This window comes from Capra hircus, chromosome 4, assembly GCF_001704415.2.
Source record: "Capra hircus breed San Clemente chromosome 4, ASM170441v1, whole genome shotgun sequence".
Classification (NCBI taxonomy): Eukaryota; Metazoa; Chordata; class Mammalia; order Artiodactyla; family Bovidae; genus Capra; species Capra hircus.
This window is the reverse complement of record NC_030811.1, coordinates 6,237,240-6,263,823: the sequence shown is the minus strand read 5'-3', so window position 1 is coordinate 6,263,823 and position 26,584 is coordinate 6,237,240. Positions and strand designations below refer to the sequence as shown.

Below are 26,584 nucleotides of genomic sequence, written 5' to 3'. Positions count from 1 at the left end.
TTTTACTTTATTTTACTTTACAATACTGTATTGGTTTTGCCATACATTGACATGAATCCACCATGGGTGTATATGCGTTTCCCAAACATGAACCCCCTCCCACCTCCCTCCCCATACCAATCTCTCTGGGTCATCCTCGGTGGCACCAGCCCCAAGCATCCTGTATCCTGCATCGGACATAGACTGGCGATTCGTTTCTTACCTGATAGTATACATGTTTCAATGCCATTCTCCCAAATCATCCCACCCTCTCCCTCTCCCTCAGAGTCCAAAAGTCCGCTCTACACATCTGTGTCTCTTTTGCTGTCTCGAATACAGGGTCATCATTACCATCTTTCTAAATTCCATATATATGTGTTAGTATACTGTATTGGTGTTATTCTTTCTGGCTTACTTCACTCTGTATAATCAGCTCCAGTTCCATCCATCTCATTAGAACTGATTCAAATGAATTATTTTTAATGGCTGAGTAATACTCCATTGTGTATATGTACCACAGCTTTCTTATCCATTCATCTGCCTTTAGAATTTTTAATGAATGATGTGTTTTAAGTGACTTGCCATTTGTCATTTAGTGACTTGACGTTTTGTGAGTGACAGTGCCTGACATTTGGTTAATACTTATATTTTCTAGGATGAGATCAATTAGGCCAACAGGGTTAAAAGGAAAGTACCTAATTTAAAGATATTTATCTTCTTAAAGGAAATGCGAATGACTTTAGCTGTCAGTTTAGTGGCTATGAAGCAATGGGCCTATTCATTTAGAAACAAAATGACTTTATTTCACTTATCCTTGAAGAATTTACAGATTCTCCCAGTCTTTTTTTAATGTTTCAGATTTTTAATGTGACTTTAAATTTGTTCTTTTCACATTGTGTAAATTTAAGGTGTGCTGAGTGTTACTTCGGTAGACTGGTGTATCATAGTACGGTTGCCATTTTAACAATCTTCAGCATATCACATACTTATTCTATAATGTTATTGTCTACATTCAGTATACTGTACTTTAGACCTCTGTGGCTTTTTAGTGCTTGCGACAAGTCTGTGCCTGGAACACCATCAATCTTATCCCCTGTGCTCCCACTTCTTGGTAACCACCATTCTCTTCCTTTTTTAAACAGGTTTGACTTTTTAGATTCCACGTATTACACAGTACTTGTCCTTCTCTGACTTATCTTCCTTCCAATTCTTCCAAATTCAATACATGAACATAAGACAACTCCAACTGGAAAACCAACAGTGTACTTTTTAGAAAATTCAACAAGCAATTTTAATTTTCACACAGAAGAAGAAATGCCTGAAAATAACAAAAGAAATACAAAAATGGTGGCTGGGGAAGAAATCGGAGGTGGAGGGGGAGAGTTCACATTACAATCAAAGCCAAGGAATCAAGTCAATATTTTATTCATATAGGAGTTGAGAAGATGGAAGACAAGAAGAGAGGCAAAAATTCTCACAGAAATCATAGGGAATATGAAAATTCACCATATGATAACTGCTGTTTCAGTTCAGCAGGAGATGATCACCTACTTAGTAAATGGTCTGGCGCAAAGGCTGCCTTAAGCATACTCCAATGTGTCTCTGTTCTGACTCCAGACCCTTTTAGCTAAAGACCTGCTCCAGCTTTCTCAGGGGTCCTCTGGGTGAGGACGAGATGACACTCGGAGTTGCAGGACTCTCCGAGGCCCGTAGGCTGCTCCTGAGGACGTTCACATGGTCTGCTTCTTTCTTTGCAACTTCCCTTTCTTTCTTCCTTCCTCCTTCCATTCTACACCCCCAAACACCTGGCTGGGGAACCTGCTTACACGCCCAGACACCCCTCGCTTTCTCCTCTCTCTTAAGGGAGAAGGGAAGGGGTTGCAGGTCAGACAGAGGCTGGGCTGGAAGTCTCTGCTCTCCATGCAGGAGGGTGGGCATCAGAAGGGTGCTATCAGGTGTGTGACCTCCCTTGTCCAAGCCTCCCTGGGAAGAGCTCCTCTGCTATCCAAGGCCACTTGGACCCCTGGGGGGGCACGTGTCCTGCAGCCAGGTCTATGCCTCATTTCCTGAGCAGACCTGGCCCCTGGATAGGCCTGCCCTGCTCCACTCCTTCCCATGGGGCCCCTTTGCTGCAGGTGATGGCCTCTTTCAAGAGCGAATCAAGAGCAGCTCCTTGTGGCCCTCCCCCGTTTCTAGTTGCCCTCTCCTCCCCAGCCCAGAGCCTGGCCTGCCCCACTGGCACAGGGCTTTAAAAGCCATCGTGCCTGCCCTCTTAAGGGGCAAGGACACAGCCCAAGAGACGCAGAGTTGCCTGGTCCACGTTCCACGCTGCTCTGCTGCATCAAGTTTTAAGCCGAGACTCCAGTGGCCCGGATGCTGCCGGGTTCCACGGCAGAAGGGAGCACAGGTCCGCATCAGGAGGCTTGGCTTCTCTCAGAGTTCTGTTGCAGAGAGGGAACGCCAGCAACACGCGAGGAATGGCTGGGGGCGCAGAGCAGGAGGGCCCCTGTGTTCTGGAAGGTGTGATGAAGGACCTGAGAACTCAGGAGCCCACCCACCTCCTCTCGCCTGACCAGAGGCTGCCCTGGAGACAGGAGGGGCCAGGGACCCCTGGGATGGAGTGGGCAAGTGAGAAGCCTGGGAGCCAGACTCTGGCCAAGGGAGGCAGGCAGGAAGCCAGGAAGGCGTGCGCCTCACATGGGTGCGCTGGGCGGGAGCTGGCGTCCAGTTTGCTCGGGCTCCTTCAGGATGTGGCGCAGGCCCCGCAGCCAGGCCTGGTCCCCACGCCTCTCCTCGGCGCCAGGCAGCCAGAGGCCCCAGCTCTCACAGGGCGCAGCGCGGGGCTGGGGGGCGGCCGGGGGGCTGTAGGCGCGGCCGTTGTTCTCCCACAGGACCAATTCGACGTGCCGCATGAGCTCCCTCAGCTGGGCCTCCTGCTCGGCTCCGTCCCCCTTGTTGTTGAAGCCGCAGTGTCGCCTTGAGCAGACCACGTCCAGCTCGGCCAGGGCCTGGTTGTCGGTCTCCCGCAGGTACGTCCCCAGCGAGCCGCCGTCCAGGTCCTCCTTCCGCGTGAACACTAGGACGGTGCGGGCCAGGACGCCCGCCCCGAACACCTCCTCGAGGCGCCTGGCCACCCGCTGGTCCTCCTCGGTGAAGCGGCCGAGCTGAGTCACCAGGAGCACCGCGTGCGGCCCTGGCCAGGAACAGGCGCCAGCCTCGCCAATGCCCTGAGCAGTCCCCCGCGGCGCCTCCCAGCGGGACAGGATGTCGGGGGTGTCGATGACCTGCAGCTCCCTCCCCGCCCACGTGCGGCGCCCCTCCTGGAAGGCCTGGGTCACCGGGCGAGCGCTGAGCTTGGACTCGAACACTCTCCTCCCAAGGATGCTGTTTCCCGTGGCGCTTTTCCCGCTCCCAGATTTTCCCACCAGGATGAGCCTCAGCATCTGCGGGGTCCCTTCATCCCCCCACAGCCCTGAAAGCATCAAGAGAAGGAGGGGGGCCGTGGTTAGAGCCCGTCCCCCGCTTTAGCCTCCCCGGGGCCAGACGGTCCTGGTGCGGGCAGGACAAAGGAAGCCCAGCCTCTGCATCTGAGATATGCCCTAGGTTCACAGGCTTTCCTTCCTTTTCTTTTTTCTGAATTTTTTTGGGGGGAAAATAAGGTAGAAAATACATAACATAAAATGTACTGTTTGCACCATATTTAGGTGTAGCCTTCCGTACATTCACATTGCTGGGCAGTCATCACTTGAACATCTCAAGAACTTTCCATGTTCCCAAATGACACCCTGTCCCCATTAAACACTAACTCCCCATTCTTCCTCCCCACCACCTGACGTCCACTGCTCTTTCTGTCTCCATGTGTTTGACTGTTCTAAGGACCTCACATTACTGGAATCAGGCAATTTTTGCCCTGCTGTGTCTGGATTATTCACTTTGCATAATATGTTCAAGCTTCATTCATGTTGGAGCAAGTGTCAGAATTGCTTTCCTTTTTAAGGCTGAATAATATTCCTTTGACTGTGTGGATCACAATAAACTGTGGAAAATTCTGAGAGAGTTGGGAATACCAGACCACCTGACCTGCCTCTTGAGAAATCTGTATGCAGGCCAGGAAGCAACAGTTAGAACTGGACATGGAACAACAGACTGGTTCCAAATAGGAAAAGGAGTACGTCAAGGATGTATATTGTCACCCTGCTTATTTAACTTCTATGCAGAGTACATCATGAGAAACGCTGGACTAGAAGAAACACAAGCTGGAATCAAGATTACAGGGAGAAATGTCAATAACCTCAGATACGCAGATGACACCACCCTTATGGCAGAAAGTGAAGAGGAACTAAAAAGGCTCTTGATGAAAGTGAAAGTGGAGAGTGAAAAAGTTGGCTTAAAGCTCAACATTCAGAAAATGAAGATCATGGCATCCAGTCCCATCACTTCATGGGAAATAGATGGGGAAACAGTGGAAACAGTGCCAGACTTTATTTTGGGGGGCTCTAAAATCACCACAGATGGCGAGTGCAGCCATGAAATTAAAAGACATTTACTCCTTGGAAGAAAAGTTATGAGCAACCTAGATAGCATGTTGAAAAGCAGAGACATTACTTTGCCAACTAAGGTCCGTTTAGTCAAGGCTATGGTTTTTCCTGGGGTCATGTATGGATGTGAGAGTTGGACTGTGAAGAAGGCTGAGCGCCGAAGAATTGATGCTTTTGAAGTGTGGTGTTGGAGAAGACTCTAGAGAGTCCCTTGGACTGCAAGGAGATCCAACCAGTCCATTCTGAAGGAGATCAGCCCTGGGATTTCTTTGGAAGGAATGATGCTAAAGCTGAAACTCCAGAACTTTGGCCACCTGATGCGAAGAGTTGGCTCATTGGAAAAGACTCTGATGCTGGGAGGGACTGGGGGCAGGAGGAGAAGGGGACGACAGAGGATGAGATGGCTGGATGGCATCACTGACTCGATGGACGTGAGTCTGAGTGAAGTCCGGGAGTTGGTGATGGACAGGGAGGCCTGGCGTGCTGCGATTCATGGGGTCCAAAGAGTCGGACACGACTGAGCATCTGAACTGAACTGAACTGAATATTCCACTGTAGGTGTAGGTGTATATATGATTCCATATTCAGAAGTATATGGAGTTGGGGGGGGGGTTGTTTCCACTTTTTGCTATTGTGAATAATGCAGCTATGTACCTCAGCACACTTATATTCAATATTTGTTTCAACTGTATGGGGTATATTCCCCAGAAGTGGAATTGTGGGATCATATGGTAGAATGCCACGTTTCATGCTTCTGTTTTGAAACTTCTTCTCGGACCACCTATTCCCACCAGGTGGGATCATCCCCTCATGAACTGGGAGCCTGAGCTTCTCGAGCACCTCTGGTTGGAGACCCTTTCCAGGAAGATGGTGAAGTTGGAAGCACACAGCCTCTGTGTCTGTCGTCTCCCTGCCGTGATGGAACACTCCACATTACCTTCACTTTTCCCAACAAGGAGTGTTGTGAGGGTGGGGGCCTTTCAGCCAGACCCCCAGCTCCACAGCACAGCTCACACTGGGGTCACAGTCCTAAGCTCCACCAGTGAAGTTTGGGCTGGATTTTCTCACCCAGGAGAATATCAGAACCATCAGCTGCAAGTAGGTGTTTCATGCCCGTCTAATACTGAGGACCCCAAGTCCAGATTTTAGAAATGACCCTGGCTGGAGGGCATGAAGGGCATGTGGGTCCCAGGACCCACAGCACATAGAGAAGCACCAAACCCTAGCTAGTTTCCAGTCTGTTCCCAGGGAAGACACTGCTGTGTCTCAGTGCAGAGCCCTCAGCCTCTTGAGGCCAGGACTGGTACCGTCTTCTTCCAGCTCTCCCCAGCAGGGGTGTGTTTCTCCTGCCTTTCTGCCTTGATGGGCTGTCCCACCCACCAACTCCAACTGTAAGATATCGCCTCCCTCCAGCTTCTGCAGGTGACCTGAGTGAATGCCTGGGAGATCCACAGAAGCAAGGAAGGGCAACGTCCATCTGTACTCAAATGCAAAGCTGGAGGAAGACAGTGGTTCCCCATCTGGGCAAGCCTGGAGACACTCATGCCACACCTTTGGACTTAAAAGTGAAATACATTGAGCACAGAGGGAATTTTAAAGTAATACTTAACCCCAATTGCTGCAAAAAGGGTAAATCAGGTGTGAACACTGGGATTGTTGCTTTCCTATGCAGGTTAATATTATGGGTTTTCCCCAATGGCTCAGGCCACTGAAGTTCTTCTAATAAAAACATAGGTGCATGGAACTGCATAATAAATTGCCAATCAATTCCTTTGTCCAGGAAACTGACGGATTTCCAGCATTCCTAAATTCCTAAGTTCTGTCTCTCCAGGTTAGATGGAAAGTTGAACCCATGAAAGTGGAGCCCCTGACCCTGATGAAACAGCTTTTGCGGGGAGGGAGCCCCTTGGGAAGACAGAGCCCAGACCTGAGGGCCCTTGATTGCATCCTATGTGTTCACTAGTGCTTTGCAGCCCCCGTGGTCCTGAGAGTCTCACAGCAGAGCCAGCGCGACACCCACCAGGGGCCGGGGGCAAGCCGTCTGTCACACCCACGAACACATCCTTCCTGACACTCAGTGAAGGGGCAGTGACTGTGGTCTGTCACCCCCTTTGACCCACGGCACCATCAGGGTGCCTTCCCTTCTGTCTGGCTGGGGTGAAGGGTGGCCCAATCCAAACGCCCAGTGATGGCCACTCCGGTGGGCAAATCTCTGACAGGGAGGACTCCCGCTGCCCCTCCCAGCACGTCACCTGCCCCTCAGGCCCCAGCCCCACCTCTCTCAAGTTCATGTCTGCTAGAAAGTTGTTTTACCTCCTGACCCGTCTGGAGAAGGATCCTGAGATGCACCTTCTTCAGGTTCCTCCGGGAAAAGGATTTCAAATTCTTCTTCCTCCATCTAGGAAAAAAATAAAACGTGTCTTACTGATGTTTCCTCTGAGCTTTCAGGGGCTCCTGGCTTTTGCCTTTCTCTTGCCCATGGAAGCTGTTTGCATCGGTTCGTTGGCATGGGACTGGGTAGGGGGGTGTCTGAGATATCCCCCTCTATCCCCTTTAGGGACCCTGTTTCCCCTTCCTTCCCCTGCACTTGTTCTCCACTTGAGGAGCAGGGGGATTCTGTGATGGGGAGAAATGACCAGAGACGCGTCCTGACAGACACTGTCCCGGGAGCAGTGGCCAGTGTGCCGGGTGACGTGAGCAGGACATTGCTGGAGAGGCTGGTGAGGGGCTCATGGGGTCAGAACGATCTGTGCGGGGAGCCGGGCAGTGAGGGTCACAGAGGCCAAGCGCTGGGTGGTGAGGAGGGCAGCAGACAGGCACAGGCTCCCTCTCCACGTGGGGTGCAGTCCTGCCGGGAGGCCAGGGTCCTCGGCACTCAGCACCAGGCCACCGACTCAGGTGGTCACGCTGCCGGGGCCTCTGTGTCCCTGGAGATGTGGATGCTGAGTCCAAACTAAACATTCCTGAGATCCTGTCCCCCTGGAAGATTCCAGGACATTTTACAATGTTTTCTAGAGCAATTCCCAGTCCTCTTTGCCAAGGAGGGCATTGTCGCCCACCAGGAGCTCCTGTCATCCACTCTCAAGTCCAGAGAGCTGTCTGCCCAGCCCCCAGCCGCCTCACCCCAGACCCTGCCCTATCGGGCATCACCACACGTGGGCCACGTGCCAGTGTTTGTCTCCAACATGGAGCAGATCTGTCACCTTGTGAGGTTTCACAGGAGAAAAGTGAGACTCACAGAGCGTCCTGCCCAAGGTTAAGCGGGGAGTGCCAGGCAGAGCCCAAAGGCTGCAAGGTCCTGATTCCCCTGGCTCCTCCCATTGCTCCTGAAACAGGCACACACACACAGACACTCTCACAAACACACACTCACAAACATACAAACAAAAGATACACACAAACACAGCACATACACTACTTACACACATACACGTAAAAAAGTACAAACATAGCACACACATACAACACATGAACACTCATTTACTCACAAACATATGAACATACATACGCAGCACACAAACACAAACAGAAGACACAGAGACACATAAGACACACACATATATTCACAACAACCCATACACAGAAACACAACACACGCCATTCACACATATGCTCACAAACATACAAACACATGTATAAACATACATACAACACATACAAACATAACACACATTCATCTACACACAAATAGACACACTCAACACAGAGATACACACCAACATAACACACACACATATACATACAAACACATATACACACAAACATACTATGCACAGCATCCCCACAACACACTCTCAGGCAAAATACGCACACACACACAGACTCACACACAGGCAGGGTCACCACGGCCTTAGACTTACCGCCCTGCTGTCCGTGGGGCAGGAGGAATGCCCATGTCTTGCGTCTCCTGGGGCTGTGTGCTCTCCTGAACTCTCCGTGTCTCCTTTGAGAGCTAACACACTGCAGGCTGAATGGAGGAAATCAGAGACAGTGCCCAAACGTACACACGCATAGAGGACATGACGGATATTTTTTCAGTAATAGGTGATCCGGAAGCTCAGCTCAAGAACTGCGCTTGAGAGTGCAGCCCTCAGCCCTGAGAAGAGGGAAGAGGAAGTGGGCTGAGCTCTCCAGCAAGGGCCCCCAGGCCGAAAGCTCTTCAGGCTGCACCTGTCTGCAGCCTTGGTGGCAATCTCCTCCAGTATTCTCACCTGGAAAACCCCATGGACAGAGGAGCCTGGCAGGCTGCAGTCCATGGGGTCGCAGAGAGTGGGACACGACTGAGTGACTTCACTGGTAACATCAACAGGGAAAACAGGAACATGAATGCTGTTATAACTTTTATCCTGAATTAGGACAAGTGGAACTCAGAGGCTTAAAGCAAAGCAGCAGATCTTTCAGAAAACGTGCTGCCAGCAGAGTGCTTTTTTACTGATTTCCTCCCTTTTTGAGAATTCCCCTTCCTGCAGACGTCCTCTGTCTCTCCATCATGACGCATACTCCCTGACTCTCTTCCTCCCCCAGCTGCTCCTTCAGCCGCACCATTGGCTCCAGGGTCACCAGTTTGCTGACCCTAGATCTTGAGACTCGTCACCTCCATAATCCCATGAGCCTCACCGGTCAATGCTTTACAACAAGTGTCTCTCTATGCTTGGGTATATCCACACACATTCTGTGCCTGAACATTCCAAGATCTGTGTCACATCAGAGTCTGGGTCTAAGGTTTGCTTTCTGTGTTTTCTCCTGCCTTTAGCACATCCTGTAATGTTGCTGAAAGTCGGACATGATAATATCAGATACGAGGAATTAAGGTGAATAGGCCTGTGGTGTGAGATTTTATGTTGACCTGGCTGGGAGCTGGGCTGTGTTTAACGTTTGCTGGAGCTTCATTCTCCTCTGGTGCCCTTGTTTGTCTCCCTAGTTGTCTGTGGGTTTCCCTAAAACCCCTTCTTAAATAGAACTTGTATCTTGCTGTTCACTCGTCTTTATTCACTGTTTTCATCCTGTGTCCTGTGATGTGGGGAGGAGTGAGGAGGGAAGCATTACTTGGGGATTGAGTCTTACTCTCTCAGTGGGTCTGTGTTCCTAGGCTGTGGGTATCACAATTTTTCTTTTTTTTTTTTTTTTTTAAGCTTTTCCTCCTCTTCTCCCCCTTTAGGTGATACTGGCCAAGTATTAGTCACTTCTGACTTTTTCCTCTTCGTTTTCTCAGAGGATCTTTCTTTTATTTGATGCTTGGACCTTGAAGAACTTTTTCAGTTACTTGAATGCCACATTCCCATCTGTATTCTCTGGAACTGCTTTAAAGAGCTGAAACCAAAATATTTTTCAGGGAGTGTACTCTATTAATAAAAAGTTTTCAATAAATATTTTGGAGGTTTAAGGATGTATGGAGGATTCAAACGTTCAATATTAACACTATTTTAATTTTTTTCTAGAGGAAATATATACTGTCGACAATATTTCTTCTAGACAAAGAAACTGCATGTATAAAATGTAAAGGTGGATGTGAAATTATCATTATTTGTAGACAATTTGTTTATAAGTCTGGGGAAAATTAACAAAGGAAGCTGATAAACTATTATGAACAATAGGAGAATTTAGTAAACTGATGGATGCAAAAGTAAATAAAAACCATAAAAATTGTCTACCATGCAAACAACTGTCAATTAGATCTGACATGATTTTTAAAGCAATGACAACAATAAAAATAAAAAAATAAAAAGTATGAGAATAAACTTTTAAATTGCATAAAAATCTAATGAAGAAAACTCTGAGAAACTTTCAAGGATGTGAAGCAAACAGAACTTTCCCACGCTTAGTGAAAATGTGTATTAGTAGAACCACTTTGGGAAATGCTCTGTAGTATCTCAGAAACCTGAATATTACACATAGTCAACATTCCCCATTCTACCCCAAGGTGCAAAGCAACAGAAATGTGTGCTTGCCAACAAAAGGTAATATACACAATATTTATAGCAAGATATCCAGAATAGCAAACCACTGGACATAGTATCAATCCTCTCACCACAAAAAACAGAAAGAAAGAAAAATGGTAACTATGTGAGGTGATAGATATGTTAACTGGCTTGATTGTGGTGACTATTTCACAAACTATGTATCAAATCATCAGGTTGTATGTACCTTAAACATATATAACTATAATTTGTTGTTTATACCTCCAATAAAGCTGGCTTAAAGCTAAAAAAAATTTTTTTTAATTTTTTAACTAATATCATGGCATCCAGCTGCATTACTTCATGGCAAATAAAAGGGGAAAAGGTGGAAGTAATGACAGATTTCCTCTTCTTGAGCTCTAAAATCACTGCTGATGGTGACTGCAGCCATGAAATCAGAAGACCATTGCTTCTTGACAGGAAAGCTATGACAAACCCAGAGAGTGTGTTGAAAAGCAGAGACATTACTCTGCCGACAAAAGTCCATATAGTCAGGGCTGTGCTCTTCCCAGCGGTCACATACAGTTATGAAAGCTGGACCGTAAAGAAGGCAGAGTGCCAAAGCATTGATGCCTTTGAACTGTGGTGCTGGAGAAGACTCCTGAAAGTCCCTTAGACAGCAAGGAGATCAAACAACTCAATCAACCCTGAATACTTGTTGAAACGACTGATGCTGAAGTTGAAGCTCCAGAATTTTGGTCATCTGATGCAAACATCAGACTCATTGAAAAATTCTCTGATACTGGGAAAGATTGAGGGCAGGAGGAGAAGAGAGTGTCAGAGGATGAGATGGCTGGATGGCGTCACTGATTCAATGGACATGAATTTGGGCAAACTCTGGAGATGATGAGGGACAGGGAGGCCTAGTGTGCTGCAGTCCATGGGATTGTAAAGTGTTGCACACGACTGGGTGACTGAACAACCACAAAGCCAGGAGAATAAAGTAGCTGATCCTAATTAATGGGGTTATCTAAATTATATTTTTATATTATAAATTATGGGGCCTCCCCAGGGGCTCAGCGGTAAAGAATCCCCCTGCCAGTGGAGGAGACACAAGAAACTCAGGCTCAATACCTGGGTTGGGAAGATCCCCTGGAGAAGGAAATGGCAACCCACTCCAGTGTTCTTGCCTGGAGAATCCAGTGGACAGAGGAGCCTGGCAGGCTACAGTCCACAGGGTCGCAAAGAGTTGGATACGACTGAGAACACACACATTATAAATTATAGTGGGTTTTATTCATACAATGGAATAGTACATAGCAATGAAACTGCATGATTTTTTGCTACATATAACAACGTGGATGCATCTCAAAACATAATGGTAAGAAAAAAGAAAAGGCAGATACAACAGAATACCTACTGAAAGATTTCATTTGTAAAAGGTACAAGAACAGCTAAAGCTAATCTATGCTATCACAAGTTCAGTGAGAGGTCACCCCTAGAATGTATAACTGGGGCCTTTAATTTGCCAGCAACATTCCGTGTCTTGAACTGTGTGCTTGTTACTTGGGTATGTTCCATTTATGACAACTGAAAATTCAGTGACCTGTAAACTTATATGAGCCCTTTCCTCTATGAACACCATACTTCTCACACACACACACACACACACACACACACACACACAATCAAAACTGAAAACAAACAAACAAAAAAGAAAGTGACTAATGAACACACACACACACAAAGTGCTTGGACCAAAAAATGCAACATGCCTGAAAAAAAAAAAAATCATGAAACTCCCCATATACCTTCCTAGGTATACTAATGCATTTAATTCAAAGCTGATTTTTTTAAGGCCTCTGTAACTTTGGTTTTGTATACTAGATAGGGGCATTGGTTCTGAAGTATGAAAGTACACTTGTAAGGATAGCCATCTTCCAGAAGGACTAAAATAATCTCAAAGGATGCAGCCACCAGAAAATGCCCCGAGCCCTACATCCCACCACAGAGTCCACAACAGGGTCCGCAGGATGCTAAGTTGGGCCCTGCCTCCCCAATTCTTCCCCGCTTCCCGCTCAACTAGGGGAGGAAGATCACACCGTGTGCTTGGACAGGTGTCACTGCCTGAGTTCACCAGGAGCAGATTCTGAGATTAAAATGCTGCAGGCATGAACTTTCTTTAGGAGAGCTCTTGGGATGGAAACCTGTGAGACCCTAAAGGATGTAGGACAGGGTGGAAGGAGACGCTGGGCTGTGATGAGTCACAGCAAGGCCGCAGCTGCATCACCTGGCACTGGAGCTGGGGGCGGGGTAGGGGGGGGAGGCGAGGGGGCAGGGCAGATTCGTCCCAAACTGGTGTCCTTGTGCCTCTGCAGAGACCAGTCCTGAAATGTGAGTGCCCTGGGAGTGGTGGGGAGGACCATCTCAGAAGAAAGGAATCTCTTCAGCTGAGAATAATCCTGAGGGGATGCCTTAAGGGGATGCCTATGGGATGGCATCACCCCGGCCCATGAGAAAAAGACCCAGATTGCCCCACAGTCAGTCTCTCCCATCAGGGAGCTTCCACAAGCCTCCTATCCTCATCCATCAGAGGGGAGACAGAATGAAAAGCACAATCACAGAAAACTAACCAAACTCATCACATGAATCACAGCCTTGTCTAACTCAATGAAACTATGAGCCTCGCCATGCAGGGCCACCCAAGAAGGCCTGGTCATGTTGGAGAGTTCTGAAAAAACATGGTCCACTGGAGAACGGAATGGCAAACTACTTCAGTATTCCCGACTTGAGAATCCCATGAACAGTATGAAAAGGCAAAGAGTGACTGAACTGAACACTCCTGTCAGCAGGGAGACTGGGGGCTTCAGTTCTAAAACTGTGGTGGAGGTGGATCTCAGTGGCAGATCATAGCAGATACTATACTGAGCCAAATTTAGGCCATTTCACCATCTCCAAAAATGCAAATACCAGAGAGGGTGTGGAACAAAGGGACCCCTTCTACACTGCTGGTGGGAATGTAAATTGGTACAGCCACGATGGAAAACACTATGGAGGTTCTTTAAAAAAAACTAGAAAAGGGATTGCCATATAATCCTATAATCCCACTCCTGGACATATATCTGAAAAAGACAAAAACCCAAATTTGAAAACATTCATGCATCCAGTGTTTATTGCAGCACTAGTTACAATAACAAAGACATGTAAGTAACCTAAATGTTCATTATATACATATATATATACACACACACACACGCACATATAATGGACTGCTGGCCATAAAAAAGAATAACATAATGTCATTTGCAGGAACATGGATGGAGCTAGAGGTTATCATAGTAAGTGAAGTAAGTCAGAGAAAGAAAAATATTTCATAATATCACTTACATGTGGACTCTAAAATACAAATGAGCTTATTTGCAAAACAGAAATAGACTCACAGACATAGAAAACAGAGTTACCAGAGGGGATGGTGGGGAGGGATAAATTAGGGGTTTGAGATTAGCAGATACAAACTACTGTATATAAAACAGATAAACAAGGACCTACTGTATTGCACAGGGAGCTATATACAATAGCTTAACCTATAATGGTTATTATATATAATCTTAGCCTATATATAACCATATATATATAAAGTTAAAGCGTTAGTCACTCAGTCATGTCTGACTTTTTGCAACCCCATGAACTGTAGCCCACTAGGCTCTGCTGTTCATGGGATTTTCCAGACAAAAATACTGGAGTGGGTTGCCATGCCTTGCTCCAGGGGATCTTCCCAATCCACAGATCAAACCTGGGTCTCCTGTATATGCAGGCAGACTCTTTACTGTCTGAGCCACCAGGGAAGCCCTATATATATCAATTTCTTGTACACCTGAAACAAAACATTATGAAGCAAGTTTAGTTGTCCTTTTGAAAATTGGGGCCACTTCAATGGATTTTCTGAAGCCAACACTATAATCCAAAGCAATGATTCTGATTTTGGAATCTTGGTAGTTCAGTAGGTACGTGGAAGTGAAGGTCCCTGCGAGGCAACACCAAAGCACCAATCACATTACTGGGAAATGCTTTCTTTTTCTATTTGACTACCTCTTCATCACCCCACCCAACCTCAGCTTCCTGCGGTCAGAGACTGCAGAGGGAATGAACACACTTTTCTTCAAATGAAAGCAAATACCAGTTCTGGTAGCTTTCCTGGAGAGGAGCTGAGATCTCACCAGTTCTGCAAGAGAAGGTGAGACTGGCCAAGACGAGGGCAACGGAGCTTGTGAGAGGGCTATGGGAGGGGGGCTACAGGAGGGGGCAGAGGGAAGAGGAATAGATGGGGGCCCACATGGGAGTGGAAAGGTTATAGGAGGGGAAGCTGAGGGATTTATTCATGTGATGTCCACACATCTCATATTTAACCAGACAGGTGTTTGGTTTTTTTGTTTTGTTTTGTTTTGTTTGCTTACAAAAGTTTTAGTTGTTCTCAAAAGTCTTTATGATATAATGTTAGGTATAAGTATCATGATATAAAATCATTAATGCCTTACCTTTGGAAAACAAGACATAACAAAAAGAAGGAAAGATGTTTGTATGAAATAGCCTCTAATTTGGGAGTAGAACTATATATAATTTTTATTTATTCTCTTTGCAGACTGCTCTCTATTTCACTGAGTTTTCAAAAATGCACCCATATTTTAGTGATGAACATTTATCACAAAATGCACACAAAGGGTTAGTGTTTTTAGAACATTTACCACTTAAATTTTTTTTTTTTTTCCCCTGCATGATATACACAAATTTCTGACTCTGGAGCAAGAGTACACAAGCTACTCTCCATAGGCCGTATACAGCCTGCCACCTCTTTGTGAATAAAGTTACAGTGTAACAGAGCTACCTAATCCATTTACTAGTTTACTGTGATCTGGGGCCACTTTTGTGTTCCAACCAGAGTTGACTGGCTGTGACTACAAAGTCTAAAATATTGTATTTACTGCTGGTCCTTTTCAAGTTTGCCAACCCCTGTAGAAGAGTAACAAATGCAATCCTAATAAATGAATTCATACTGTGATGCCATTTTCTTTCTCTTGAAAATATGCCCAATTTCTCATGTGTATTCTGGGAGCAAATGCAACTCAAAAGCAACAGGACAAGCTAGAGGTCATCCTTAGTTTGTAACATGCATGCGTTCCTATTCAGAGCCTGACCCTGGTCCTTGATAAGCTGATGATTTTATTTATTCCAGAAAGATCTTTCAGGACTAAAAACTTATGCAAAATACCTAGTGGTTTCCTTTTAGACATTAGACAGTGAAAAAACTGCAGACATTTTTTAACCTCCTTTCTCCAACCTCTTAGTATTTGCTATGTATTATTATTATGTATTATCTTTACATTTTCTAGGAATCATAACATTCTGTTATGAAACCACTGTTTCTACTGTTTCTGTGTTGCTTGTAGAAAATTGTGACGCCAACCCAACCCTCCTATTATTTACTTTTTTCCTTGAGTAACTTAAGAATTCCTTCTTTGTGCTTGGAATGTGGTATGCCATATCAAATGAGAATTCACTGTTAAATATCTTACATCAACTTTCCAGGGAATGAAATGTAGTCTTCTTTTTCCTAAAGAGTTAGATTTTTGAGGGGGTTATTTTTCCCATTTCAGAGAAACTACTGGATTATGCTTCCTAGGTTTTATTTATTGATTTGTTGACTTCAGCAACATCAATCCTTTTAAGTAGGATTTGCTGTTGCTCCTACTCACATTTTAGTTGTTCTCTAACTGTTGAATCTTCTCAGATTTTCATTTGTTGTGTTTCTTACTAAAGCTTTCCTATTAATAAGACATTTACTTCTGAGTTATAACTTTTCTGACCTCTTTGCTTCTAATTCATTTATGGGTCCTAAAAGGATTACACTTTTTATCTTCACTTTGTTTCTTTGAGTCTGCATTTTCTTCTCATTCTTCATTCTAACAACTCCTCTTAGGAATTTTGTTTTTGGATTTGTATTCTAATTATAGTGTTTCATAGTCTAAAGCACATGAGGGAATATTCTTTACATTGGGTTATGTTCTCCTGCGGTTTGATTCCATTTTTATGTATCATATTCATTTATGTGTAGAGAAATAGTGTGCAAACATTTTTGTTTAACTTCTTCCTTTCTCATTTTTTGAGTGGTGTTTGCCCAGCTGATGCATTGGGTTGTTTGTTTGTTTGTTTTTTGATAACTTTCTGTTTTCTAATTATATAGTATTGTGCTCTGTTCCCCCTCTCAGTCCTATGGTCCTATATTCATTGCTATAACTACCACATTACTCATAGTTTTAATTTTTTTAACTTTATTTTATTATGGTAAGAACACTTAAGATGAGCTCTAACCATAAAAGTCTGGAGGTGTCTCAAAAAATGAAAAATAGAGGTAGTAAATGATCCTACAATTTCACTTCTGGGCATTGATTCAAAAAATTGAAATCAGAATCTTGAAGAAACACTAGCATTTCCACATTTATTAGAGCACTATTTCCAGTATTCAAGAGGTGGAAACAGCCTGAATATTCATCAACAGATGAGTAGATTTAAAAAATGCATACCGTGGAATATTATTCAACGTTAAAAAAGGGAAATCGTGCCATATGAGACCATACAAATGAAATGTGAGAACAGTATGCTAACTGAAATGAGCCAGTCACAGAAAGACAGATACTGTGTGATTCCATTTATATACAAAGTAGTCAAAGTCATAGAATCAGGGAGTGGAATGCTGGATGCCAGAGGCTGGAACATAGGTAATATATTATACACTTACTCTTTTGTTCAGTGGGGCTGAGCTTGTCTTCATAGTGTACTTTTTAGCCAGTGTATGTTGTGATAATGTTACCTGGAAACCTGTTGTTTTCCTTCAATACAGGTTAGTGACTCCAAGGCAGACCTTCAGAACTGGAAAGCCATTTGGACAGCATTCCATTAAACCTACTCTAATTCTCTTTATTCACTGAAAAGAGAACCAAATACCAGAGAACTGGTGACTCTGCAAGGCTCAAAGAGGTTGACAAGAGGTGAGAACCTTGCCTACTGACTTCTCATCTAGATTCCCACACTTCACTAGAAGGTGGCTGCAAATGTTTTAGGATGCATAGAAATAGAAAGATTATTTTCTAAAAAATATAATCACAATATCAAAGGTAGCATAAATTTTTAATTTTATAAAATAGCCTTTCATTAGATTTCATGGATTATCTCATAATTTATTTATAGTTTAGTTTGTTTGCATCAGGATGCAAAAAAAAAAAAAAAGTCCAATAAAATGATCCAAGGTCATTTTATGCATTTCCTGCCTCAGATTTTAAATCAGTCATTTCTCCAAGAGATCCTGGTTTATTTGAGCAGAAACTGATCCTGAAGACTATAATCTGGGCTGGTCTAATTAGCTCATCCAAGGCATTCTTCTTTTCTGTTACACTATTTTTGATTGCAAACATTTATTTTTGGTTCTTAGGATTTCATATCTCTGCTTACATGGCCCATCTGTTCTTACATTAGAGCCCTAGAATATTCATCTTAGTTGTTTTGAATTCCTGGTCTAATCATTCCAAGATCCCTGGGTGGACAAATAAACCTTGCCTGCCATTTCAATAAGTAATGAATGTTGCCCACTATCAAGTCATCAGCATTTCAGCCCCAGAGAGTGTGCCCCGAGGGGAATTTAGATTGTAGAAAAACAGGATACTGGCCCTAAATAGCTAAGATGCATATCAAAGGAATGGTTTCAATGAGCCCAGACTCTTGCATCTTCCCATATGTAGAAAAGCACTATAATCATTAATTTGAGTGTCTGGCTTTTTGTGATTAGAAGCAATCTTTTGATGCTTGACCATACATTTTGTTTTCTTTTGTTTTGTTTTCAACAAAGATTCCTACATATCCTGTCTCCTCCACTACCTCTTTGGAACGGTTCTTCAGAGCCATCTGAGAGAGTGTCTCCCAAGCTATAGTCTTCAGTACTTCCTCAAATACAACATCATTCTCAACTTTTGGGTTGTGCATTTTTGTTCGGTCGACACCTGCCATGTCTAGTTCTGATGCTTGCTCTGTCTTTTCAAATTATGTTTTTTGCTCTTTAGTATGTCTGGTAATTTTTCTCATCAGCTGGACATGATGTCCTGGGTAAACAGAACTGCTGCTGCAAAGAAGACTTTAGTACTGCGGTGCTAGGGTGAGAGAGGGGACATAGTCTATCATCCCACGAGCACATCTCTGTTCTAGTGAGCCTTTGCCTCTGGACTGGGAGCCTCACAAGCGTTTTTCTCCCCCATCCCGGGTTCAAGCGTTCGAGTGGACTGGAGGTGGCTATTTCCCTTTTCCTATGTGAATGGCTTAGAACTGACTGTAGTAGTATATTTTTCTTCCTCTAAGTGAGTTAGGCTCTGATAAAACCCCAGCAGGTCAGGCTCTGGTTAACTGCTTTCCTCTGAGGGCAGGCTTGGTTGAAAAGAACAAGGTGCTTTGCCCTGTTTCGAAATGGTTTATTTTCCCCTCCCCTGCAGGAAGCACCAGGGGATTTTTTGGATATTTACTATCAGAACTTGGTGGGGCTCCCAGAAGTAAAACTCACAAAAGTGTGGGGTCGCTCTAGGACAGGATCCTCCTGGAATTTTAAGTCCACGTTGACCATCGAGCAACTGGTCAATCACAGTTTTGCTGCCCCAGCACTGGTGCCCACGCTGAGTCTCTGCTATCCTGAGCCATGACTCCCTGTATTTCCCTGTCTGTTCTCCAGTCTTGGGGGCAGCACCTTGCCCAGTCTCCTCAAAGCAACCTCTGAAGTATTCGAGAAAAGTTGATTTTTCAGTCCATTCAACTTTCACTTATTCTTAGGATGGAGTAGTGACTTCCAAGCTTCTGACATGTAACCAGAAACTGAAAGTCAAATTTATCAATTGGATTCCATATTGTATCTGTATCTGGGGCTCAGTTTAGAAATATTTTCCTCACTCTCATGTTTTGAAAAAATTTGTTTGCTTTCTTCCAATAGAATATAGTTTTTAACAAATACTTAATGAATTTGAGATACTTCTTGCATTGGTATGAGGAATGAATCCAACTTTATGCTTTTTCAAATGGTTATTCAGATATTTCAATTCTTCTCATTACAATGTCCATCTTCTCTCCACTGATATGGAATGTTGTCTTTATTATATACTGAATTTCCCTATGCAAATGAGCATTTGTAGAGATTTTCTGTTGTTCTGCACCACCACCCCCACACTGGCCTATTTGTGCACCAATACTCTAAGAGGCTCAATGATGTTATTTACAATCTTGCCTCTCCTTTTTTCTTTTTCTAATTCTCATTCCTATAATCACTTTCTCTTCTGTTTGCATTGATGGATATCACAGAAACCATTGGAAAGTGAGGTGGAATGATTATAGTTTTAGTGAGAAAGTATTTCTTCATTAAGTAAGCTGCTGGCTTTCAGGATGAGTAGAGAAATAAATAAGAAAGTATGTGTCAATTCATATTTTATGAAATGTTTTTACTATGAAAGGCTATATAAGTATAGTAATTTTCCTCTTATCGAGACTCCCCCCTCATTCTAGTGTTCCAGAGTAAATCCCGCTTAGTTATTTTTAAAATGTTGTCAGATTCTGAGGATGTCCCTGGTGGTTCACAATCCCAATGTACGGGCCCCAGATTCATTTTGGTGAGGGAAATATATCTCACATATCACAATTAAGAGTTCAACTGCAATAACTAAAGATCTTACATGCTGCATTTAAAAAATATGTCACATATGTCACAATGAAGATTGAAGATCCATGTGCTGGTGTGGCCAAATAGATAAATAAATATTTAAAATAATTTTTTAAATGTCAGATTCTGTTTTCATTAATAATTTATTAAGATTTTTGTATTGATATTCATACATGAGATTCATCTATAGCTTTCTGTTTGATAAAACCTTTGTCAACTTTGTGGCTCAAAGTTACATTTACTTCTTAGAATTTTAAGGTTTACCTTATTTTCCTATATTCTGGAATAATTTAAGTAAAATTGGGATTCTCAGGAATCAAGTGCCCATGATTGCTGAGGGTTTCATGGAATTCTCCTGTGAAACCATGTGAGAGCTGATGCTGTCTTGCGAGGAGCTTTTCCACTACTTTCTCTATTCTTCCTTCCATGAATCCTGTTCTACTTCAGTGTTATATCTCTGTTGTGTTTTTCAGTTGCTAAGTTGTGTCCAATTCTTTGTGACCTCGTGAACTGCAGTCTTCCAGGCTTCCTTGTCCTTCACTATCTCCCAGAGTTTATTCAAACTCATGTCCACTGAGCTGGTGATGCCACCAACCTTCTTGCCCTCAATTTTTCCCAGAATCAGGGTCTTTTCCAGTGAGTTGGCTCTTCACAAAAGGATGTCCAACATACTAGAGCAACAGCTTCAGCATCAGTGGCCAAAGTATTGGAGCTTCAGCTTCAGTATTAGTCCTTCCAGTGAATATTCAGAGTTGATTTCCTTTAGAATTGACTGGTTAGAGCTCCTTGTTGGCCAAGGGACTCTCAACAGTCTTCGCCATCACCACAGTTCGAAAGCATCAATTCTTCAGTGCTCAGCCTTATTTATGGTCCAGCTCTTACATCCATACATGACTACTGGAAAAACCATAGCTTTGACTATATAGACTTTTGTTGGCAAGGTGATGTCTCTGCTTTTTTAATATGCTGTCTAGGTGTGTCATAGCTTTTCTTTCAAGGAGCAAATGTCTTTTAATTTTGTGACTTCAGTCAATATCCACAGTGATTTTGGAGCCCACCAAAATAAAATCTGGCACTGTTTCCACTTTTTACCCATCTATTTGCCATGAAGTGATAGGAGTTGGATGCCATGATCTTTGTTTTTAGAATACTGAGTTTTAAACCAGTTTTTCCACTCTCCTCTTTCACCCTCATCAAGAAGCTCTTTAGTTTATCTTCACTTTCTGTCATTAAAGTGGCATCATCTGCATATCTGAGGTTGTTGATGTTTCTCTCAGCAATCTTGATTCCAGCTTGTGATTCAGGCAGCCCAGCATTTCACATGATGGACTCTACACAGAAGTTAAATAAATAGAGTGTCAATGTACAGCCTTGAGATACTCCTTTCCCAGTTTTGAACCAGTCCATTGTTCCATGTGTGATTCTAATTGTTGCCTCTTGACCAGTTAGAACCAGAAACGTGTAAGATGGCCTTGTATTCCTATCTCTTTAAGAGTTTTCCAGTTTGTTGTGATCCACATTCAAAGGCTTTACTCTAGTCAATGAAGCAGCAGTAGATGTTTTTTCTGGAATTCTCTTGCTTTTTCTATGATCCAGCATTGTTGGCAATTTGATCCCTGGTTTCTCTGCCTTTTCTAAATCCAGCTTGTACATCTGGAAGTTCTTCCTTCATGTACTATTGAAGCCTAGCTTGAAGGATTTTGAGCATTATCTTGCTAGCATGTGAAATGGGCACAATTGTAAGTAGTTTGAACATTCTTTGGCATTGCCTTTCTTTGAGACTGGGATGAAAACTTTTTCCACTCCTGTGGCTAGTGCTGAGTTTCCAAAAATTGCTGGCATATTGAGCACAGGACTTTAACAGCATCATATTTTAGAATTTTAAATAGCTCAGCTGAAATTCCATCACCTCCACTAGTTCTGTTCATAGTAATTCTTCCTAAGGCCCACTTGAGTTCACACTCCAGGATGTCTGGCTCTAGGTGACTGACCCCCTGTGATTATCTGGGTCATTAAGACCTTTTATGTATAGTTCTTCTGTGTATTCTTGTCACTTTTTCTTAATCTCTTCTGCTCTGTTAGATCCTTGCCATTTCTTCCCTTTATTTTTCCCGTCTTTGCATGAAATATTCCCTTGTGAGTGGAAGTCATTCAGTCATGTCCAACTCTTTGGACTTACTTACTGTAAGTCCACTGTAGCCCACCAGGCTCCTCTGCTTATAGAATTCTCCAGGCAAGAATACTAGAGTGGGTAGCCATTTCCTTTTCCAGGGAATCTTCCTGACCCAGGGATCAAATCCTGGTCTCCTGAATTGCAGACAGGTTCTTTATTGTCTGAGGCACCAGGGAAGCCCAGTTATCTTGAAGAGATCTCTAGTCTTTCCCATTCTATTGTTTTCCTCTATTTCTTTGCATTGTTCACTTAAGAAGGCTTTCTTCTCTCTCCTTGTTATTCTCTGGAACTCTGCATTCAGTTGGGTATATATTTCCCTTTCTCCTTTGCCTTTTGGCTCTCTACTTTTCTTATCTATTTGTAAGGCCTCCTCAGACAACCACTTTGCCTTATTACATTTCTTTTTCCTGGGGATGGTTTTGGTTACACCTCATGTACAGTGTTACAAACATCTGTCCATAGTTCTTCAGGCACTCTGGGTACCGAATCTAATCCCTTGAATCTATTCATCACCTCCACTGTATAATCACAAGGGATTTAATTTATGTCAAACCTGAATGGTCTAGTGGTTTTCCCTACTTTCTTCAGTTTATGCCTGAATTTTGCAATAAGGAGCTTCAGGTCTTATTTTTCCTGACTATATAGAGCTTCTCCATCTTTTGCTATAAAGAATATAATCAATCTGATTTCAGTATTGACCATCTGGTGAGGGGCAATATTGATAAGCTCTATTTACCCACAATAGATGTATGTAATTTAAAATTTCAACAATAGCAGATCTGTTTTCTCAGTCACTACAGAATTATTGTCTCAACTATGTAGCCCAATGGAGAAGGCAATGGCACCCCACTCCAGTACTCTTGCCTGGAAAAATCCCATGGACGGAGGAGCCTGGTAGGCTGCAGTCCATGGAGTCGCTAGGAGTCGGACACGACTAAACGACTTCACTTTCACTTTTCACTCTCATACATTGGAGAAGGAAATGGCAACCCATTCCAGTGCTCTTGCCTGGAGAATCCCAGGGACAGGGGAGCCTGGTGGGCTGCCGCCTATGGGGTCGCACAGAATCGGACACAACTGAAGCGACTTAGCAGCAGCAGCATGTAGCCTGATGACCATCAAACCCACTTCAAACATTTTATGTTACAATAAATCATAAGGCACCCATTATTGCTTCTAAATATTAGAGTACTTTTACAATAAGAACATCAAATTTATCTTCCTTCATGCAACTTGACAAATAAAACTAGGTTAGCTCTATGTGGCATGTGCAAATTTCAGGACAGTTTTCACACGTCTCACCATGTGGTTGTTTTTCTTCCATATTGAGAGTCTCCATGTGGGACTATTGTGTCTCCTCCATTCATGCTTTCTTTCTGTTTGAGTCTGGGTTGTTAGTGCTTTTTAATGAGCATTCTTTCATAGGATAGGATGCTAACTACTGCCCCCAGGATTCCTCAAATTCAATTTTTAAACCTGGAGTTTTTCAAAAACAAAATGTATATATTATTTTGTTAAATGGAAAAAAAATTATGGTAAAAAAAAAGTTTTAAACGTGCAAATGCTACTTCATCACAGCAACACAAGAGAGGCATTTAGTGGGAATTAGAATAATAAATAAAAGATATCAAAGAAGGAATCCTCTGTGAAAATACGTCACCTGGCTTAGAAGACTTGGAATGATTTATATATTCAGTAGAGTAAGAAATCAGGGTTGGGAATGGTTTCAACCTAATCTAAACACTTTTTTTCTTTTCTTTGTACTATAGCTGACTAGCCTACACTCCACAGCCTCTGATGTGGACATGGCTGCTGCCCAGGACATCAGTCTGAGGATCGTGCTGGTCGGGACGACCGGAAGTGGGAAAAGTGCGACTGCAAACACCATCCTCGGGGAAAAAGTATTCGACTCCAGGACTGCTATGCAAGCTGTTACCAAAACTTGTCAGAAAGCATCCCGGAAATGGAAGGGGAGAGACCTTCTCGTTGTTGACACGCCAGGGTTCTTTGACACCGGGAAGAGTCTGAGCACCACCTGCAGGGAAATCAGCCGATGTGTCCTCGCCTCCTGTCCCGGGCCTCATGCCATCGTCTTGGTCATGAGGCTGGGCCACTACACACAGGAAAAGCAGCAAACTGTGGAGTTGGTCAAGACTTTGTTTGGGGAAGCAGCCATGAAGTATATGATCATCTTGTTCACTCACAAAGAGTGGCTGGGGGACCAGAGCCTGAGCGACTTTTTGAAGGATGCAGATGTAAACCTACAAAGCCTCCTCCAGGAGTGTGGAGAGCGTTGCTATGCTATCAGTAACTGCAGAAGCACAGAGGAGGCTGAGAAGGAAGCTCAGGTGCAGGAGCTGGTGGAGCTGATAGACAAGATGGTGCAGAACAACCAAGGGGCTTACTTTTCTGACCCCATTTACAAAGGCACATTTGAAAACCTGAGAAAGCTGGAGGAAGTCTTGAAAAGAGATGCTGATCAACTAATAATAGAAATCCAAAAAGTGGAAAAGGAGTGTGCTCAAGCATGCGAGAAGATTATTCAGGAAAAAGATAACAAAATTAAATCACTAAATATGGAATATGAAGAAAAACTAAGAAACATTCAGAAGGAGGCTCAAGACAATATATTTAGCCATGTATATGGTGAAATTATGAAGCTCCTTTCAAGAATATTCACTTTGTTCAAGAAGTAACTATTTTTTCACAGTTTACTATGGTTAGCAAAGCATCTCTCCAGCTCACTCCCTATTGCTCTCCATGCCTCCCTCCCCTCCAACAAATACCAACTACAAAATTGCTTAGTTTGAGCTCTGGTTCATTGGACATGGTTCAAAGACTCAAATGAAAGGAATTACAAGGCTGAAATGCATCTTACATTGAGCATTAGCACTACCTGTGAAACATGTTACACAGGCCCCTTTTGAATATTGTGTAAATATCAGCAAAGCTTCCAGTCCTCCCCAGCAGCATTGTTCTCTGGTTCATGAGAGATGAGATGATAAATGTTTGTTGTTTTTAGCCACTAAGTTTTGGGTAATTTGTTACACAGCAGTAGATAACTAGTACAAGGCGTAATGTATGTTTATGCGTATATACAAAACATTTCTTTAAATATTGGCCACTCTGCTTGCCACTGGGGAAAGGAATTTCAGATTCTGGGAATCAGGGGTGGGAGGAAACTTACTTTTGACTATAGACCCTTTAATCTATTTCAGTATGTATTTTATCCAACAAGTGAACAAAGAGACAAATAATAACATTTGTAATAGCCTCAAATAAACAATAATTTCAATGGCCCATTTCAAAAACAGTTGTCTTATTTGTCTCTGCTTTCCTTTTCTAGGTGCTGGCTTAAAGTTCTTCTGCCCATAAATTCAGATCGCCCTGTGCCAGAATGTTCCATTTCCCCCTGCAGATCCACTCTCTTCCCTTTTAGGTCCTTTGGCCCTGCCAGGAACCACATCCTGGGGTGCAATGTTCTCTGACTCTCTCTCAGACACCACCAGTGAGGAGGCCAACAGAGGATCCATGGGAGCCAGAGAATTAGATGAGGACATTTGTCTCCTGGATCCCTCTCTGCCCAGTCCTATCTGACCAGCTGTCACCTCCAACCAAAGGTCCAGCCACAGGCATTGGGGGCTCTCGGATCTGACCAGTGAAGTACACCTGTGTAGGAGTCCTGTCCTGCCAAGCGTGTGGTGTGTCTGAAGCAAAACTCCTGACTGTTTCCAGAGATCATAGCTTGACCTGAGAATGAATTTTAATTTTCAAAAATGCCCAGTCAAGTGATTCAGGTAAATGGTAAAGCTGTAAGAGGTAGCCATAAAATGAAAAGACTAATTCTCTTTTAGGATCCCTAACTCTAAAGTCAATGTTTCTGGAAAAGTTTCAAATGTGTTGTGAGAAGTGGAAAGAGGGTTAGAACTCAGGCTATAGCTCAACGGGGACAAGTTTGAAGGATGGTAATAATTTGACAAAAACAAAAGAAAGCTTTGTTTTAAAAAAGTAATTGTTGCAAATGCATGCATAATCTCTAGCATGTTTCTTAACACAATGGTCTTGTTTACCATTAGTTTGTCTAGATTTCTAGAAAAACTTAAAAGAATCAGATATTTAAAGGATACAATTTGGGAAATATCAAGAAAGTATTTCTTCCCATACAATTAATAATGCCATTGCTTTCTTTGCTACCTGAAATTCTATAGCTTGTTTATTTATCTTTTTTATTATCATCTATTCATTTATATTTTCAGAT

At 43.4% G+C, this 26,584-nt stretch overlaps 2 protein-coding genes across 3 annotated transcripts; one reads left to right on the top strand and one right to left on the bottom strand.

Moving 5' to 3' along the window:
• On the bottom strand, positions 2,794–8,603 carry LOC108635825 (GTPase IMAP family member 6-like; the record flags this gene model as incomplete). Its single annotated transcript, XM_018046761.1, is given in 3 exon segments — positions 2,794–3,451; positions 6,831–6,915; positions 8,378–8,603. Coding segments are annotated over 2 exon segments (743 nt in total), but the record flags the coding sequence as incomplete, so codon positions are not given.
• LOC102181771 (GTPase IMAP family member 7) lies at positions 14,541–25,632 on the top strand. Of its 2 annotated transcripts, XM_005701752.3 has the most exons (3): positions 14,541–14,648; positions 17,310–17,457; positions 24,096–25,632. In XM_005701752.3, the coding sequence occupies exon 3, from the start codon at positions 24,132–24,134 to the stop codon at positions 25,020–25,022; it is 891 nt and encodes a 296-aa protein (XP_005701809.1). In that variant the 5' UTR covers positions 14,541–14,648; positions 17,310–17,457; positions 24,096–24,131; the 3' UTR covers positions 25,023–25,632. The 2 variants fall into 2 exon arrangements, with proteins under 2 accessions (XP_005701809.1, XP_005701810.1); XM_005701753.3 differs by lacking the exon at positions 17,310–17,457 and having other exon boundaries at positions 14,549–14,648.

Bases quoted from the DNA above. Each gene is read 5' to 3' on its own strand.
- LOC102181771 (XM_005701752.3), top strand. From the start codon at position 24,132: ATGGCTGCTGCCCAGGACATCAGTCTGAGGATCGTGCTGGTCGGGACG.